The 18,166-nt window shown below is 40.4% G+C and overlaps 1 protein-coding gene across 2 annotated transcripts; it reads right to left on the bottom strand.

The window, feature by feature from the left end:
* Positions 1–205: 205 nt before the first annotated feature.
* On the bottom strand, positions 206–17,013 carry LOC101483747 (NXPE family member 3-like). Of its 2 annotated transcripts, none has more exons than XM_024805576.2 (7): positions 16,287–17,013; positions 10,471–10,644; positions 8,830–9,282; positions 4,801–5,093; positions 4,465–4,535; positions 2,676–2,882; positions 206–2,588 (listed from the first exon to the last, which is right to left on the bottom strand). In XM_024805576.2, exons 2-7 carry the CDS (start codon positions 10,582–10,584, stop codon positions 2,032–2,034), a joined length of 1,695 nt encoding a protein of 564 aa, XP_024661344.1. In that variant the 5' UTR covers positions 10,585–10,644; positions 16,287–17,013; the 3' UTR covers positions 206–2,031. The 2 variants fall into 2 exon arrangements, with proteins under 2 accessions (XP_024661344.1, XP_004568951.1); XM_004568894.3 differs by lacking the exon at positions 16,287–17,013 and adding an exon at positions 11,186–11,406.
* Between the last annotated feature and the right edge of the window lie 1,153 nt (positions 17,014–18,166).

The following is an 18,166-nucleotide window of genomic DNA, read 5'->3' as shown; positions in this document are numbered from 1 at the left end:
AGAGCTCCACAACATTATTTACAGCCTGTTTCACATCATGATATTTACTGTATGAATAATATTTTGAAAATCTCTGACCTGCTGCTCTATTGAGACTTTCCTTAATGTTTTCTAGATAAAGTATGGTAGCAGGACCGTAAGCCTCAGTAAGCCTCGGCCTTCATCACACCTTCTATTGCTGCTTTTGCTGTTGATACCCTGTGTTATTGCTGGTACGTGATTTTGATACATCAGCTTTTTATTTTATGACTAGGATTTTTTTTCTTAGTTTCAGTGTCACTGAAAACATTGTATTGCATTGTACCAGAAATACTTTGTAGAGCCGACACTAATGCTAGAGTTATAGTTCGTTTAGCTGTTAGCTATAGATTCCTTTTAGGGAATCAGGCTCCAAAGGAACAATGGCCTTTCAATGGTTTATTTTGCATAGCCAGTTAAGTGTGTCCGATACCTGGTTAATTGTCCTTAACTGCTTGTTAAAAGTCCTAAACAAAAGAGCTATACAAATGATAATTAACCTCCTTGGCACAAGCTATCAGTCCTTTCAAACTGGGCTGTCTAACATGTTACATAGATGTTTTTAAAGCTACATTCACGTGTCACAAGTTTCCAAAGTGGTTAGTGAGACAGATTTTATTAGTTTTTATGCCATTTGAAGCCCCATTTGTGTCTACTCTCAGAATGAAACCAAGGACCTTTTGTTTATTAGGCAAGTGTGTAAACCCCTACACCTACACTATAGAGCCACAGACAACTCTCTAGTCTTCTGCTTGGTTTAAATCAGTTACCGTTTGTAAATCAGTTACTGTTAATCACAGTTAATGTGACAAAACTATTCAGGAAAAAACATGCATACATAATGTTTATCATGACTCTGGTCTTACGTAGCCTATCAACACAATGTTCATGTGGTCATGTGATTGGCTTGATATAAGGTGCGGTAGGCTGAAGACAGCTTCAACCATCTGTTTGTTGAAAAATAGTAAAGCGACCGCACCACATTTTCTAGTTAACAGCATTGTAACGATAGAAATAGTAATTAGTTAGATTACTTGTTACTGGAAAAAGTAACGTTAGTAACACCGTTATTGAGGCGATCGTGGCTCAAGAGTTGGGAGTTCGCCTTGTAATCGGAAGGTTGCCAGTTCGAGCCCCGGCTTGGACAATCTCGGTCGTTGTGTCCTTGGGCAAGACACTTCACCCATTGCCTACTGGTCAGAGGGCCCGGTGGCGCCAGTGTCCGGCAGCCTCGCCTCTGTCAGTGCGTCCCAGGGTGGCTGTGGCTACAATGCAGCTGCCATCACCAGTGTGTGAATGGGTGGATGACTGGATGTGTAAAGCGCTTTGGGGTCCTTAGGGACTAGTAAAGTGCTATATAAATACAGGCTCTTTACCATTTACCACTGCTAACTAGGCGGCTCATTCTCTTTCTGTGAAGATATACAGTAACACATCTCGAGTTCACCTTAAATATGTATAAACCAAATTCTAATGGATTGTTAACACAATCCCAATCCTACACGCCTACGTAGTTTTATCAGAATTAATTCAAAACCATGTTTACAGACAGAATAACACAGATGCATGTAAACATGTCCCAAAACATAACTGCCCCTAAATACAGTATTTACAGATTCAGATGAAACCTGAAAGGCATTTCACGCTGGGAGTGAAATTTTGTGCTAACCTTTGTTTTTGTCCCTTTAACTTCCTGTGTTTATGCTGACCATGTTTAAAGTACAAATCAGCTTTGGTTTCTTAGGTGATGCAGTGGGAAACAACATTATTTAACAAATCAAATAGGGACTATTATTAAAAATGAAAAATGGATTAAATGTACTGTATGCAGAGAGTGGAACCAATGAGGCTGATTAAGATGGTTACAAGCTTTCTCTGGGGCTACTATGAACATTTATAATAGTTACTTTTGCTGTTTACTGTAGTTAATTTAATTCAAATAGATGGTAAATAAATGTGTGTGCACAGACTGCTAACCCCCCCCCCCCCCCCCACACACACACACACACACATCTAACCATCCTTTTCAGGGCATATGTACGACAGGAGAACATTAATCATGTTCTTAATAATGGGAGGTTGTGGGTGGAGTTCTTGGGGCAGGTGGTGGGCAATGACCATCTCCCAGGCATTCACCAGATGGACATTCAGTCCTTTGAATATGGCCTTGAGCACTTTGAGTTGCTGCAGCGTGTACCAGTCACTGTTAGTGGATGAGTGAAGGAAACATGTTAAAGATTTGGGGTTTCCGGTCCGAATAACCACCAGTGTGTCTGGAGCCCTGGACAGCAGCCGCACCACTGCCCTGCGGATGGACAACATCCGCCGGATGTAGAACTCCAAGGGAAAAGTGGCAAAGTGTGCCCAGATTCCAAGTACTACAACGGTTTTGCTGCCTCCAACCATGTTGTCTAACTCGTTGGCAATATAATGCATCTCAATGGCTGGGACAGTAGTGCTCCGGAGAGGAGGACCGTGGCAGCGGTACTTCACCATGATGTTGTGTGTAAAGTTCAGGGCCATGAAAGGTCCAGCTTGTTTCTCACTATTCAGGTCAAACTCCTTGAGATCTGAAAGTATTACAGAGGAAATAATGCGTGTGATAAGGTGTCTAAAGAAAATCAGAGGGGTGCCTGAAAGGGTTGTGGGGTAGTTACCTGGTAGTGTTGCTGTAAGGTGTTCAAACCACTGCCTAATGGTGGAGTCTCCATACATATGAACCACCTTGCCTTTCAGGCACTGAGTGATGGCCGAGGAAGTGTTGAACTGATGAATTTTTGTGCCACCTAGTCCTCGCCAAACATCTTGGTAGTAATAGCCCGAGGGTCCAGACTCCTCACTGCTGCTCTTCTCCTCTGACTGTCCTGAGAACAAGTCAACAGACACGCTATATGACTATTTTTGAGTTATTAACAAGAAAAGACCCAAACAAAATCTTTCCTTTACCTGTATGAGTGAATGAAATCTAATATTACTTATAATTTTAATTTTATAAGACAGCTAGTTTGCTGTAGTTTTCTAACCTCACTCAAGTTGAAGTACAGTTAGTTTGTTTATGACTTTTTTAGTCCCAAAAAATATAAGTGCAGTACACTGGTGATTACCTAATTTAAATGTTTACCATCCACTGTTGAAGATCATCTTATCATGCATTTATGCACCACTATGACTACTGCTGCTGTTATTAGATCACTTCCTGGAAGTCCCATCCCTTTCATGTGCAATCTTAGAAACGTGGCGTCAAACCATTCTGGATGGCTTTATTTTGACCTCCAGTGACACTGTAAGGAAACTTGGAGTCATGTCCCTCAATGCACATATTAAACAAATATGTATGACTGTTTTCTTGCATTAGTGCAGTATCTCAAAAATGAGAAATCCTGTCTCAGACTGATATGGAAGAATTAGTTAATGCATTTATTAATTCTAGACTGGACTACTGAGATTCATTAATATCAGGATTGCCTAAAAATTAGAGATGGCACGATACCACTTTTTTATGTCCGATACCGATACCGATATCATAAATTTGGATATCTGCCGATACCGATATGAATCCGATATAGTGTTTTTTAATCAACAAAACGTTTTTTTAATATCTTGCTGCATTTTGTATACGTTTATACTCAAGTTTAAATAAATAACAACACTAAAGCTATTCTGTTATACCTGTATGTAAAAAATACACTGCGCCCAAAATATTTCATAGTTCAGCAAAACCAATCAATCTAATAAACTTAAACCTACTCCATCCTCCCTATTCTGGTATTTTAAAGAGTACTTAGCAGAAATATTAAGCAACCTAACTAATAGGGTTGCAAACTCCCAGCAAAAAAAATAGGGAGCCACCCTCCACCTCATGATGCTTAATCGATATAATCAAATTTAATTTGATGCAGGGGGGAAAATGCACAGAAATAAATTATTTTTCAAGAATAATTAAATAGATTCAACATCTTTCTTCAACAGAATTGCACACTGCACAGATGGTATCTTCCCAAAGGAAAAAGTAGTATAGCTTACTAGGGTATATTAGACTTAACAGTTACTATATAACTGTTACTGTTACTATTTTTTAACTACACAGACATATCTGACCCAAAATAAGTGCAAGGGAACAGAATGGGACATCCAGGGAGCAATCTATAACTAATTACATTTTTGAAAATGGGCTTAAGATGCACAAAAAGACAACACTCAAGAAGACTTATCAGCCTAATATAAATCAGTTGAGGTCAGTTCCCAGAACTTTCTGATCATACCTCACATTCTTATAATAAACCTCTTTATTCTGGGAATAAGAACTGTTGAAGTTCATTTCATCCACATGTTATGAACTATCCCTACAGAGGAAAAGTTACACTGTTAGTAGTTAATTCAAAATCCATAAACTATTAAATGTTCTACAAATGTTTATTTAATATAGGTGTTAACATCTGGCTTTACCTTTCATTCTTGGAAAAATGGTGACACCTGCAGGTCCTGAAGCTCGAATGGAGACTTTCAAGTTGACGCCACTGAGGCAAAGCACACACAATAAAAGTTCTTAAGAAAAGTTTAAAAGTTTTTTAAACTAGAAATTTATTAGAGACGGCAGGCAGCAAAAACAGATTAAATCATATTAAACATTAAATAGTTGACAGGGAAACTGGCTAACACACAACAATGAAGAATTTTCCAGGTGGAGAAAAAGATAGTTCCCTCTTTTTGCTGTGGAGAGTAAAACAAAGAAAAAGATTGACTTTTATACTTTTACACTAAGGACATAAACGAAATCTTCACCTCTTAAAAAGCTTCTCCATGGTTGTGATGCTTTGTTGATATCCTCCATTGAAGTAATTCATTCTGGCATCACAACTCAGGTTATCTGGCTTGTAGCAGAACCAGGGCTCGCCTGTATGGAGGTCAGTGTAGTTGCACAGAGACTTCTGGGTTGGACGCAAACATATGTTACAGGTGGTAGTTTCAGTGACTGAGCCTGACTGGAAGACGCTCTTAAAGAAAATCCTGTCAGGGTGTTCTCTGTTCAGCCTGCGCAGCTCCATGACTGCCTCACTGGGGTGAACCAGTGTCACCTGTAGAAAACAGACTCAGAGTTTTGCAACCAGTTTTCAGATAAATACCTATAATTACTACAACCTTTGAATACAGCATCTTGATTCATGCTCAATCATCCCAGTAAGGAAATCCCAGAAAGTTGATTCTGTTCATCTGGATGTTTTCAGTGGGAGAAATGTTTCGTCACTCACCCAAGTGACTTTTTCAGTCTCAGCTGACTGCAGGTTTCCCCAACCTTATAAAAAGAGCATCTCCATGAAACTGAAGAAGTCACTTGGGTGAGTGACGAAACATTTCTCCCACTGAAAAAACTACATACAGATAAATGGAATCAACTTTTGGGGAATTTGCATTTCTGGTTGGTGGTAAGTAATTCATTCAGATTATATGTTGGCAAAAAGAAACAGTGCCAATGGAAAGAAAACGTTACCTTTTGTCATGGTCAGCATTCCATTCCCCTGGTTCAAGTAGCATTAAAGACTAACTGTTTAGTAAGGGCTATTTACAGTGGGTGGAGATACACAGATGCCTACGTAATCTTAGGCATCTGTGTATGCCGAAGCTGCTGCAATGAGCTGCGGCCGCAAGGCGGTTGGTGCCTGCCGTGGTGGTAATCCCCGAACCAAATGGTGGACACCAGAGGTGAAGGGAACCACCAGGCTGAAGAAGGAGTCCTATCGGGCTTGGTTAGCCTGTGGGACTCCGGAGGCAGCCGACAGGTATCGACAGGCCAAGCGGAATGCGGCTCGGGCAGTGGCTGAAGCAAAAACTCGGGTGTGGGAGGAGTTCGGAGAGGCCATGGAAAAAGACTTTCGGACTGCCTCGAAGAGATTCTGGCAAACCGTCAGACGTCTCAGGAGGGGAAAGCGGTGCTCTACCTGCACTGTGTACAGTGCTGGCGGAGCGCTGCTGACGTCGACTGAGAAAATTGTCAGGCGGTGGAAGGAATACTTCGAGGACCTCCTTAATCCCACTGACACGTCTTCCGAGGAGGAAGCAGAGTCTGGGGATGAGGGGAATGACCCGCCAATTTCCGGGGGCGAGGTCACTGAGGCAGTTAAACAACTCCTTGGTGGCAGAGCCCCTGGTGTTGATGAGGTCCGCCCCGAGTTCCTGAAGGCTCTGGACGTTGTAGGGCTGTCCTGGTTGACACGCCTCTGCAATGTTGCGTGGAGATCAGGGGCAGTACCTGTGGACTGGCAGACCGGGGTGGTGGTCCCCATCTTCAAGAAAGGGGACCGGAGGGTGTGTTCCAACTACAGGGGGATAACACTCCTCAGCCTCCCTGGGAAAGTCTATGCCAGGGTGCTGGAAAGGAGAGTTCGTCCGTTAGTCGAACCTCGGATACAGGAGGAACAATGTGGTTTTCGTCCTGGTCGCGGAACACTGGACCAGCTCTTTATCCTCTCCAGGATACTTGAGGGTGCATGGGAGTTTGCCCAACCAGTCTACATGTGTTTTGTGGACTTGGAGAAGGCATTCGACCGTGTCCCTCGGGGTGTCCTGTGGGAGGTGTTGCGGGAATATGGGGTGTCTGGCCCATTGCTACGGGCCATTCGATCCCTATACAACCGTTGCAAGAGCTTGGTTCGCATTGCCGGCAATAAGTCGGACTCGTTCCCGGTGGGTGATGGGCTCCGCCAGGGCTGCCCTTTGTCTCCGGTTCTGTTCATAATTTTTATGGACAGGATTTCTAGGCGCAGCCAAGTGGCGGAGGGCTTTCGCTTTGGTGGCCTCAGAATCTCATCTCTGATTTTTGCAGATGATGTGGTTCTGTTGGCTTCATCGGGTGAGGGCCTCCAGCTCGCACTGGAGCGGTTCGCAGCCGAGTGTGAAGCAGCGGGAATGAGGATCAGCACCTCCAAATCTGAGGCCATGGTTCTCAGTCGGAAAAGGGTGGAGTGCCCACTCCAGGTCGGGGATGAGTTCCTGCCCCAAGTGGAGGAGTTCAAGTATCTCGGGGTCTTGTTCGCAAGTGATGGGAGAAGGGAGCCGGAGATCGACAGACGGATTGGGGCTGCAGCTGCAGTAATGCGGACGCTGCACCGGTCCGTCGTGGTGAAGAGGGAGCTGAGTGTAAAAGCGAAGCTCTCAATTTACCAGTCGATCTACGTCCCTACCCTCACCTATGGCCACGAGCTGTGGGTAGTGACCGAAAGAACGAGATCGCGGATACAAGCGGCAGAAATGAGCTTCCTCCGAAGGGTGGCTGGCCTCTCCCTTAGAGATAGGGTGAGAAGTTTGGCCATCTGGGAGGGGCTCAGAGTAGAGCAGCTGCTGCTCCACATCGAAAGGAGCCAGCTGAGGTGGTTCGGGCATCTGACAAAGATGCCCCCTGAGCGCCTCCTGGGTGAGGTGTTCCAGGCATGTCCCACCGGGAGGAGGCCCCGGGGCAGACCCAGGACACGCTGGAGAGATTATATCTCTCGGCTGGCCTGGGAACGCCTTGGTATTCCCCCGGATAAGCTGGAGGAGGTGGCTGGGGAGAGGGAGGTCTGGGCCTCTTTGCTTAGGCTGCTGCCCCCGCGACCCGGCCCCGGACAAAGCGGATGAAGATGGATGGATGGATGGATGGATGGAGATACACAGCCCATATGGAAAAGATATATATAAATCTTATAAAGTTTGTATCTGTCTTGTGTGAAACTTGTATGAAAAGCATATAAGAGTGAAAACAGATATAAGATCCCTTGAAAAATTATATAATGAAACTTGTATGTTTTGGATACTTACTAAAACAATGTATGAAAGTAATGAGAAAGTGGCCACTTTCATGAGTAAATCATGTAAGCCTTATATGATTTACTCATGAAAGTGGCCACTTTCATGAGTAATCACATATAAGTTTTTACTATTTCTTTTCCATATGGGAGCAAACGGCCTTGGGTTGGAATTTAACCCATCTGCTCTTAGAATTGTCTAACAGCTATGGTTCAGTGGAAAAGATGAGTTGGCTCTATTTCATAAGCAAGCTATGATCATTAAATATTTGCAGCAAAGGTCTGTTGGGGAAGCAGCAAAATAATTTGTTTTGTAACAGATAGAATTCTTGTTTCTGTTAAAGCATATTTTGTCATCCAGCTCAAACCCAAGCTGGTGGAGACTCTGGAGGAAATAATTTGTTTTTAAAGCTTCAGCTAATGGCATTGAGGTCATGACCATACCTTGCTAGTTAGCAAGGAGCACCATACTTTGCATTCATTACATGGGCTTACTACAAACATGCTAACTTTAGTGCTAATAGTTTTCTCCTACTGCAGAAACTGAACACGATCTTGAAGTATAACCCGGAACCACATTCCCCCTCCATTACAGTTTCCATTAACACAAAAATAAGCAATATAAACATCACAACCTATGAGAACTTTGGAAGTCAGTCTCAGTTCCTTTTGGGGAACACATTTTTGCGGCACCTCCTCATTAGTTTCTTTTTTCACCCCCAGATTGCTGCTCAGTATTGCATAAGAATGAAGTGACTGTTTGGTCTTAGCATTTGTCCTAATGTCAGTAGCTAAAAGTAGGGGTAACAGACTTTATGTGCAAATTTGAGAAGTAGGTTTCTTTATGCCAACGGCAACAGGAAGCTAACATTTTACATCAGCTTGAAACATTACTTTACTATTAAGTCTTTGTCTAGAGAAATGGGAAGATGTATTTTTCTAAACATTCCAGTGACTGAAAAAAAAGAAAGATGGGATGTTGACATTTCCAATGCCTTCAACCACATGTAAAATGATACATTTTCTTAATCACCTGGACTTGTGCACTTCCTTTCCAGAGTAAAAAGAATACAGCTGTGTAGGAGCCATTGAGATGATCCACCACTTCTCCTGCAACACCCGCACCGATAGTTGGGCTGTGCAGCCGGGCAAGTAAAACGTCTCCTCCAAACTTTTTTGGACGGCCCTGAAAGTCCTTCATGTTAATCATAACCTCCAGCTTATCTCCTATTCGCCACTGGCCCCCTCCCCTCTTTGGAAGAATGGTGAAGGTGCTGTGGTCTGGATCACTGGTCTTTTCCAGAGAAAGAGGAAATGATAAAGGTGGCGTTTCAGGCCAAGTAATAGACTCTAGCAGGAGGTCTTCTTCTTGAGCCTCCTTAGGGGACAGCGGTTTTAACTTGCAGAAGTCATAATGCATGTCAGTAGACAGGGTAACAGCGGCAGGCCTTGAGAATATGCTGATGGTCTTCATTTTATTCTGAAACTGCAATATTAATCATTGAATTAAAACATGCAATACAATTCAGTACACCTAAGAATCAACATGTTCCATTATCCAGTTTAAGACAATGAAATCTGAATAGGGCTCTGAGAGTTGGAAACAAAAACATTTCATACAAAGCAAAAGTTGCAGATTTTGAAGCTGCTTAGTTGCCATGGTAAATTTTAAAAAGAGGTAAATACTAAACATAGTTGAAAACTGTTAAAAATTCTTCTCATGTGATAAGACAACAAAGCTTTTCTTTGTACATAAATGAATAAATCAAAATCCTTAAAATATATGCATTACCAATTTAACTAAGCCAAGAAATATACAGATACAGATTACACTCAGCTCTCTATGATAAGGCAAACTAAATGCAGTTGTATCAAATGCAAAATGTGGTTACTGGCAGAAATGTTGCCTTTCAGAAAATCACCAGGATTTGAATCTTAGAATACCAATGTTTATAATGTGAAATACAAAATTGATTTAAATTTGGAGGGACTAATCAGCACTCTCCAATGAGTTGATTTTACCATAAACCTCACATACAAGGCTACATTAATTACTAGCTTACAACAGGGTTGCCAGGTCAGGGTGACACATTCTTCCTAACAAGAACTAAAGGACTAAAAAAAAGAAATTAAATAGAAGTAAATAAAAAAGTAAGTTTAAAAAGTAAAAAAAGTTATCTCGTGTTGCAGATTAAATATTAGTATATTTAGTATTTTTGCACCACCAACAAGATGATTGTCGAAGGGCTACATCCAAAAACATGACTACTGTGGGGAGTGGTTTGTGGCTCCGCTGCAGGGGAGGGGTAGAGCAGTGGGTTTTCAGGGTGTGGTGAAAGATGGAGGCTGATTCACACACCTGACCTCATCATCTAATCATGTCTCCCCTTTTAAGGATGTTTCTGGGAGAGTGGTGTGTGCTACTTTAAAACGGGAAAATAAAGGATCTTTAAAAACTACAATGCTGTGGTCATCGGATCGCTCATTGTCACATTTACCTATTTAATCTAAAACCTATATAGCAGATGAAAGTCATGTGAAAGCACTGTATGACCTGAGAATTGCATCTGGCTCTTCATATGGACATCTGACACATCATACCTACATTATTCATTTAATCTTTTTTTCAACACAAAAAACTGTAGTCACTAATTAGAAAAACACAAGTTCTTACCTCCAGGGTGTTCGTGATAAATAACACCAGGAAAAAAAGAGTGAAGAAAAGGAAAATCCAGGCACATTTTGGGAGTCTAGTAAAGGCCTGTCGTTTACAAACTTGGAACTTCATGATTGGTAAACAGTCCACATCTCCGGCTGCAGTGTTGCACTATGACCAGTTCACCAGATACTAGATTTTATGAATGAAATTAAAACAAAAACAATAACAAAGTATATGTTAAAAAACAAAACAAAATGCAGTTGCAAATCCTCTCTCAATTACAAACTGTTTAATTACTGAAACCAATATATTCTGTTAAACTGACACTATTATTATTTTTTATTGACTCATCAGAATATGCAGCTGTGGAGGACGAAAATCTTGATGTAAGTAGCAGTTAATGTGTAAAGAGTTGTAAAGACAGAAACATTTTTTGATTTATCAAACAAGTGGAAAAGAAAAGTCTGGTAGAAATCGTAGAAATAAATTCTCCCTAATACATGTCCTCGGTTCAGACGTGTGTCAAAGATGTACACGTCTACAGTTTAAGGAACAAATGAGTAAGACACAAGCAGAAGTGAAAACGGCAATATTTTTCTGTAGAAAAATGTCACACAGCGTAAAATCGCACAAAATCCTCTACAAAGCACACAAGTACATTAATAATGTATTGTAATGCTAAACGAATCTCATTTTTACATTTACTTCTCAAGTCTATAGCACATCTTACCTCGACGGAGAAGATTCTTTTAGTGAGAACCAGCGCTGAAGCTCATTGCATTGATTTGCTGTTTTCCCAGTTGTGACACAATGAATCAAAGACATACCAAAAGTTAATTATTATCCAAGAGCGACTGTACTCTGTCCACTGCAAATTAATGCAAAGGGGAAAATGCAAATCTTCCCCTGAGTCCCTGGTAGTCTTTTTCTTGGCCCACCCTGTTAAATTTACTGAAGTATGATGTTTATACTAACCTTACACTTTGTAAATTTATAACATAAACAAAAAAAATCAGAGTGAAGTCATACTCTTTCACAGCACTGCAGTTGTGCTCAATCCTGCTCTGATTCTTTCTCCTCACTCAAATGTTTCTGGTAAAAATCTCTTTGTTGGTGCGCGCACATCTTGTCATGGTTTTAATTGAATATGTAGGAAAAGAGTTCATTAATCCTGTTCTTAATAGTGGGTGGTGGTCGGCGGATGCTGTGGGCCAAGCTCATCTGCCAGGCGTCCACCAGATGGACATTTAGTCACAGTTAGTAATTGCCTCATCAAAGCTTTGTGGTTTACAGTCCGAATGACTACCAGTGTGTTTGGAGCTGTGGATAGCAGCTGCACCATCGCCCTGTGGATCCTCTGCAGCAGGATGTACTCAGGATGTGCTACATCATAGTGAGAGACAGTTGAGATAGCTTTCTTAGGTTGCCGAAAAAAGAATTACATCTAACTGTCACTAACTGTAACTCATGCATGTTATGTTATCTGCCTACGCATGAAGGGCCGTGAACCCTGACATATAAAACTGTGTATCTAAGTGCTTCCTCTTTTAGATCGACACGGAAGGTAGTATTGTGTACATCTCCACATGCATGTGCTTAATAAATGATTGTTGATTGACTGGACCTGCTCTGAGTATTGGTTGTTTGTTCTCAGCCCAACATCAAAGAATTCGGGACAAGAGGGAAAAGGTTAAGCTGCAGTGTGTGAATAAAAATCTAATTGGTGTTAGAAAGATTCAAGGTAGTTCTGCTTTAAGGTGTTCAAACCACTGCCTGATGGTAGAGTGCTGAGCTGAGGACCTGTGCCACCTAGTGGTCTCTGCAGAGACTGGTTACTGGAGAACCAACAAGCCAGGTGTTTTAACACAGGTGCACGTCATTGCACGATCTTCTCATGCAAAGTGGCATGTATTACAAATGAGCAAGCACAGCTGACTGGTGTTTCATCGGAAACGGTGGCTAAAGTGCTGTCATACAGATTCTTAGAAAAGATCCCAGTAACCACATTGGAAATTGCAACATCCCCAAAAAAGAAAAAGTGCAAGAGCAGCTCATCGTCATGCTGCTGAAACTGTCAGCGCAGGATGTGATCAGACTCAAGAATATTCTGTCAGTGATTACAGAGAGAAGGATATGGAGTCAGTCCATAAACCACGAGAGCGAATGTACATTTGTCAGTTGTGTGCTGCAAAAAGAGCCAGACACTTATAAAAAATAATAGTTTGGTTATCCTTCATCATATTATTGAATGACAGGCAAGTACAAGTGTGCCTACAAAGGGCAGAGGTCTGACCCTTACTGTATCCAATCAGTCCTCATCTCTGGTTGATTTTTGTGGTTGAGTAAAAGGAGGGGAAAAAAAAAACAAAGCGAAAATTATTTAAGTGACATAAACAAACCGACAAGTCTTTGAGTAGGTATAACAGAAATTCGGTCCACTAAGAAATTCTCTGAAATAGATCAGCTATTAACTGAGGCCCCAACAAGAGTTTGGACCTTTTCTAACATAATGTCAATATTTGAATAGATTTTGACTCCACTGTCTGGCACCACAGTTACCCTTAAAAAGAGCACATAAGTGTTTTCAGTCTCAGGGCACATGTCTCTCTGCTGATGGTAAAACTTTTCTGCCCTAATTTAACCAGCTGCATTTTTACGATAGCTGCCTGTTTAGACCTAGTTCATGTGAATGTTGTTCAGCCAGTCCACTGAGCCATTTGTTGGGCCATGAGTCAATGCTGACATCACAGTTTAAATTAATTGCATAGTTCATTTTAAAATTGTAGTTTTTTTTTTCTTTTTTTGTTGCTGTTTTTAAAAATTGCAGCTGTTAAATTTGAATGTTTGGATTTTAAAAAAAATCGATAGATCGATGGAATTTAAGGTAGTTCAAACAGCAGATAGTTTCACAGTGTTTGCACTGACAGCAGATTTGAACATTGTGTAAAATATAAATAAAAGCAGAATGCAATGATCTGAGGATCTCACAAATCCATATACACAATAAAACAAATCATGAGGAATATTAAATTTTTCAACTGAAACATTTACTATGTAATGAAAAATGTTAGACTATTTTGAATTTGATGGCAGCAACACATCACAATAATGTTGAAATGAAGGAAACAAAAAGACTGGAAAAATAAATGGTACTGAAAACCAGCGGGGGTTTTGCTGTTAATTAGGTAAAATGCCATCAGGTCAGTTCGTAGGATGATTTGCTCCTCCAAATATCGAAACAGAGCTAAATGCCCCCCAAAAGATGAACTATTACATTCCAATCTAATTCAAACTAAATCTATAGTAAGTTTGCATTGCTTTCATCTTTAACCCATTTATCGTTGGGTTGTACAGAATACAGGGGATGGACAAAAGATTTTAAACACTCTTTGTTGCTATAGCTATTTGCTGGTTAGTGTGTTTTCTTAAACTCTCTCTCTCTCACACACACACACACAGAAATCATGTGTACTACCCCAAAAAACTCTCTTGAATCATTGCTGTTAGACACGATGACAAGGTTAGATATAAAACTTGAAATGATTTAAGGCTAAACACACCAAAGCTGACATGCTGCTTTATTACAGAGCAGCAGATTGGACCTTGCTCAGCTGAGTCTGGGCCACACTCTGCTTGTGAATGTGGAACAGCATAAAGGATCTCTGCAGTAGTTAAGTTATTATCCGACAGATCTGGGCTGTTTCCCTTGAGCCAAATGGACTTCCTCAAGTGAAGTGTTTTCTACCTCAAAGGCTCATCAGTTTACACTGGAATCCATTTTTTGTTTATTAAATTTAATTGCCATTATGATTACACAAGTTTGTACTGATTTTAGCTTTAACATCCAGTCTGGATCAGATTTTGCACTTGTGCAATTATTTTGCAACTCTCATAAGTCCATGTTTTATTCACAACAGAACACAGAAAACATGTCAAATGTTAGTTTTGAATTTGATGAGAGCAAAAAAGAGGACAGGTTTGGCCAGTGTTTACCACTGTGCAGCATCCCCTCTTCTTTCAATGAGAGGTTTGCACTGCAGATTCTTCTACTGTGATGATATGCTGCAGTATGCAGTTTAGCATTGTGTTGCTGAAATATGAAAGGCCTTCCTTGAAGAGGAGGTTGCTAAAACTTGTGTATAAGCTTTCAGTAGTGATGGTGCCTTTTCAGATGTGCAAGCTGCCACTTCCATAGGCACTAATGCACTCCCATACTACCAGAGATGCAGGCTTTTGAACTGAGTACTGATAATGAGCTAGATGGTTGGTCTCCTTTTTAGTCCAGAGCAGGGGGCAGATCTAGAGAAAATTTTTAGGGCATCATGAAAATCAGATGGAGTAGCAAAATACAAGCAATTTCTATACACATTCTTTAATATGTACTATATATGGTTAAAATATATAAAGTGCAGTAAGTATATTCATGTTTCATATAGACTGACTTTCTTATTAAAATTAGCCCAAATAATAAAACATTTGAGTTATATGTAAAAAAAAAGATATAAATGAAATGAATTTATGAACTGTAAATGTCAGTTTATTTAACAAATAAGCATACAGCCAAAAAAGTATAAAGTCCAGAAAGCCAAATGAGGTGGATCGATTAAAAATGAATTTAAAATTAAGACATTAGGGGAAAAAAAAACAGCATTTAGCCTACACTGACATTTGACATACTCTCTCAACTTTTCTGAAATTTTGATGTTGATGTATTGATGTGATATCATTTTTAGGAATGTGTGCTTCCTAACAGGCTCTGCTCCCCATGCATATCAATGATCCTTTGGCCAATGTTACAGCTCAGTGCTTTTCCTTTTTTGAACTAGTTTTACCATCACATGTTGGCCGATATCAAAGTCTGTCAGTTCTCAGTCCTGATGAAACATGATCTTTTTATTAACTTTATTGCTGTTGTTCACACATGAAACCATGGCCCACCAATTCAATTCAATTTTTTTATACAGCACCAAATCACAACAACAGTCGCCTCAAGGCGCTTTATATTGTAAGGTAGATCCTACCAGAGGTGGGACCAAGTCATTGTTTTGCAAGTCTCAAGTAAGTCTCAAGTCTTTATCCTCAAGTCTCAAGTCAAGTCTCAAGTAATGTCAGGCAAGTCAGAGTCGAGTCTCAAGTCACTGGTGTAAAAGTCCGAGTCAAGTCACAAGTCTGAAACTTTGAATTTCAAGTCCTTTCGAGTCTTTAAAAAAAAAAACAACGAAAAAATAATGTTGCAATTATATGCTAAATGTAAATATTAGACCATGTAATTTTAAATCTGTGTTTTTCTCAACACATGACAAAAGTGAACGTAGAAAATATACACAAATTGTGAAATTGCACCTCTTTAAAATGCAGCTCAATTAAACTTAGCTCCAAGAATAATTTTCACCGACAGTTCTGAGATAAGCTGCATGTTATTCTTGGATGCGGTTGTAGGACCGGCTTAAAATCGCATGACAAAAATATCATACACATTAAAAAAAACTGTATCACCAACGTAGCCTGGACAACATTTGCTAGTTAGATGAAGTCAGCTATCTCATTGTAGCATATTTATATGCATATTTATAATCATACGGTTCTTGGAGTGAGTGCATACACTCATGAAGTTTAGTAACTTCAGGTCACTGCAACAAGCCCAGGTACAGTTTACCGACGGATGGGTACAGGACCTTGAAATGCACCGTGTAGAACGAAAGACCATCGTACGTATCATAAGTTTACCAGTCTCACAAATTGTCGTCATAAATACACATTCATTAACCGTTTATTAATAGGACCTTTGAGCTCAACGGTAATTAATTAGCAGTGGAAATAATTTCTGGTACCTGAAGGAAACGGTTTCCAAGGCCTAATCCGTGGATCGACTTCCTTCGAGGCGTGGACGTCTATCAGCAGAGAATGTACCTTCACCTATCAGCAGAGAATGTCCCTTAGTCTGTAACACAGTCAAATATATTCTCAAGTAATATTCAAGCATGCCATTCAGCGTGTTAGTACGAGCTCGGGAGCAGCTTGGGAGAACAAGAAAACAGAGACTGCTTTAGATTGTCTTCCCAAATTGACTCAACTTTATTCACAAGTACAACAGTTTATATAGAGGGTAAAATTCATGAGACAGCAGATTTATCAGTTTAAACCAGTACAGACCAAGATAAGGCAGCGTCTTCCTGCCCTTGGGTGAAGAAGCATCCTTTGTGTAGTGTATCAGTTCAGCTACAATTGTGATTATCTCAGCGACATATTTTCAAGGCACAAAACGAAGAGTTCTTACATTAGTGAAATCTGAAACAAACCATTTGGCCTTCAACAGGCGTCTAAAAGATTAAGAAACTAATGTAGCTGAGGGAGTGATCTCTGTGGTATTTCAACCTTGTACCAGCCTGTGATTCTCACACATCAATTCTTGGGTCAAAGAGAAAAATAACTAAAACAAAGGGGCCTTATTGAATGACAGAGTTTTCCTGCATAATGTCACTATAAAACAATATCCAGTAAATGCTACCATGGTACTAAAATACCTAACAGTACCCATCACAGAAATGTAGCAGTGACAATAATATGGTATGCTGTAATCGTACTGGGCAATTAGTGATACAAAAAACCTGTTTTATCCTGTGAATAAAAGTATATGTTTTTGTCAATGTACCATAATAACAGAAGCGAAACGCAATATTGTGTCAGGACAATTCACTATTTATGCACAATAAATAAAGGAGCATAGCGCGACAGCGCCAGACTTGCTTGTAACCTATATCACTAATTATGTTATGAAAATGACGTATTAACTACTAAAAAACACTGACCTTCGTGTAAATGCTTGGAGCAGACTAACCTGTGAGCTGGAGTGTTCTGGGACGTTATATTTGGTCTTAGAATGGCTGCAATCCAGTCGCGTCTTTGTTACTTCGGAAACATGGCTGAACAATTTACAACCGATCTCTTTACCCGTCGGCTTCCCGTGGCTGTCATGCGACCGGCTATTGCAGTTAATGATACAACAGCTTCTTGCCATTTTTGTGTTTCTTTTTATCGCTGTGTAACTGATTTTAATTGAAAGCCTGCGTGCGCTAGTACCGCTTGCCACGAGTTCCCAGAATCCTTTGCGGTTCTACCCGTGAATGACGTCACATTTTCAATCTCTATATAATATGCATGTTAAATTTTATATTTGGGGTAAAATATCAAGTCTTTTCAAGTAAACCGGTTCAAGTCCAATTCAAGTCCCAAGTCATTGGTGTAAAAGTCCAAGTCAAGTCACAAGTCTTAGAACATTTTTTCAAGTCAAGTCTAAAGTCATAAAATTAATGACTCAAGTCTGACTCGAGTCCAAGTCATGTGACTCGAGTCCACACCTCTGGATCCTACAATAATAAATAAAGAGGAAAACCCAAAAGTCATATGACCCCCTATGGGCAAGCACTTTGTAGATAGTGGGAAGGAAAAACTCCCTTTTAAGAGGAAGAATCCTCCGGCATAACCAGACTCAGGGAGGGGCAGGGCCATCTGCTGCAACTGGTATTAGAACATCTTAGGGCTGAGGTATATAACAAAGCCTCATCCTCTGGGTTCAGATCTGAAATTAATGTGTGTTGATTAACCTAAAGTCATGCATTACTCATCTTTTTATTTAGTTTTCATTTCTGCATGCTGAGCTGCTGTGTGGTCATTCCTACAAAACATTATCCTCACTGTCCTCCTCCGATTG

The sequence above is a fragment of the Maylandia zebra genome, linkage group LG17 (genome assembly GCF_041146795.1).
Source record: "Maylandia zebra isolate NMK-2024a linkage group LG17, Mzebra_GT3a, whole genome shotgun sequence".
Lineage (NCBI taxonomy): Eukaryota > Metazoa > Chordata > Actinopteri > Cichliformes > Cichlidae > Maylandia > Maylandia zebra.
Note: the sequence above shows the minus strand (reverse complement) of the source record. Positions and strands in the feature narration are given on the sequence as shown.

What these genes read in the sequence shown, in the direction of transcription:
- LOC101483747 (XM_024805576.2), bottom strand. Translation starts at nt 10,584, where the DNA reads ATGAAGTTCCAAGTTTGTAAACGACAGGCCTTTACTAGACTCCCAAAA. An exon ending in AAGGAAGTGCACAAGTCCAG is followed by an intron (nt 5,094 to 8,829) that starts GTGATTAAGAAA and finishes TGTTTTCTACAG; the next exon opens with GTGACACTGGTTCACCCCAG. An exon ending in CATTTTTCCAAGAATGAAAG is followed by an intron (nt 2,883 to 4,464) that starts GTAAAGCCAGAT and finishes ACTTGTTCTCAG; the next exon opens with GACAGTCAGAGGAGAAGAGC.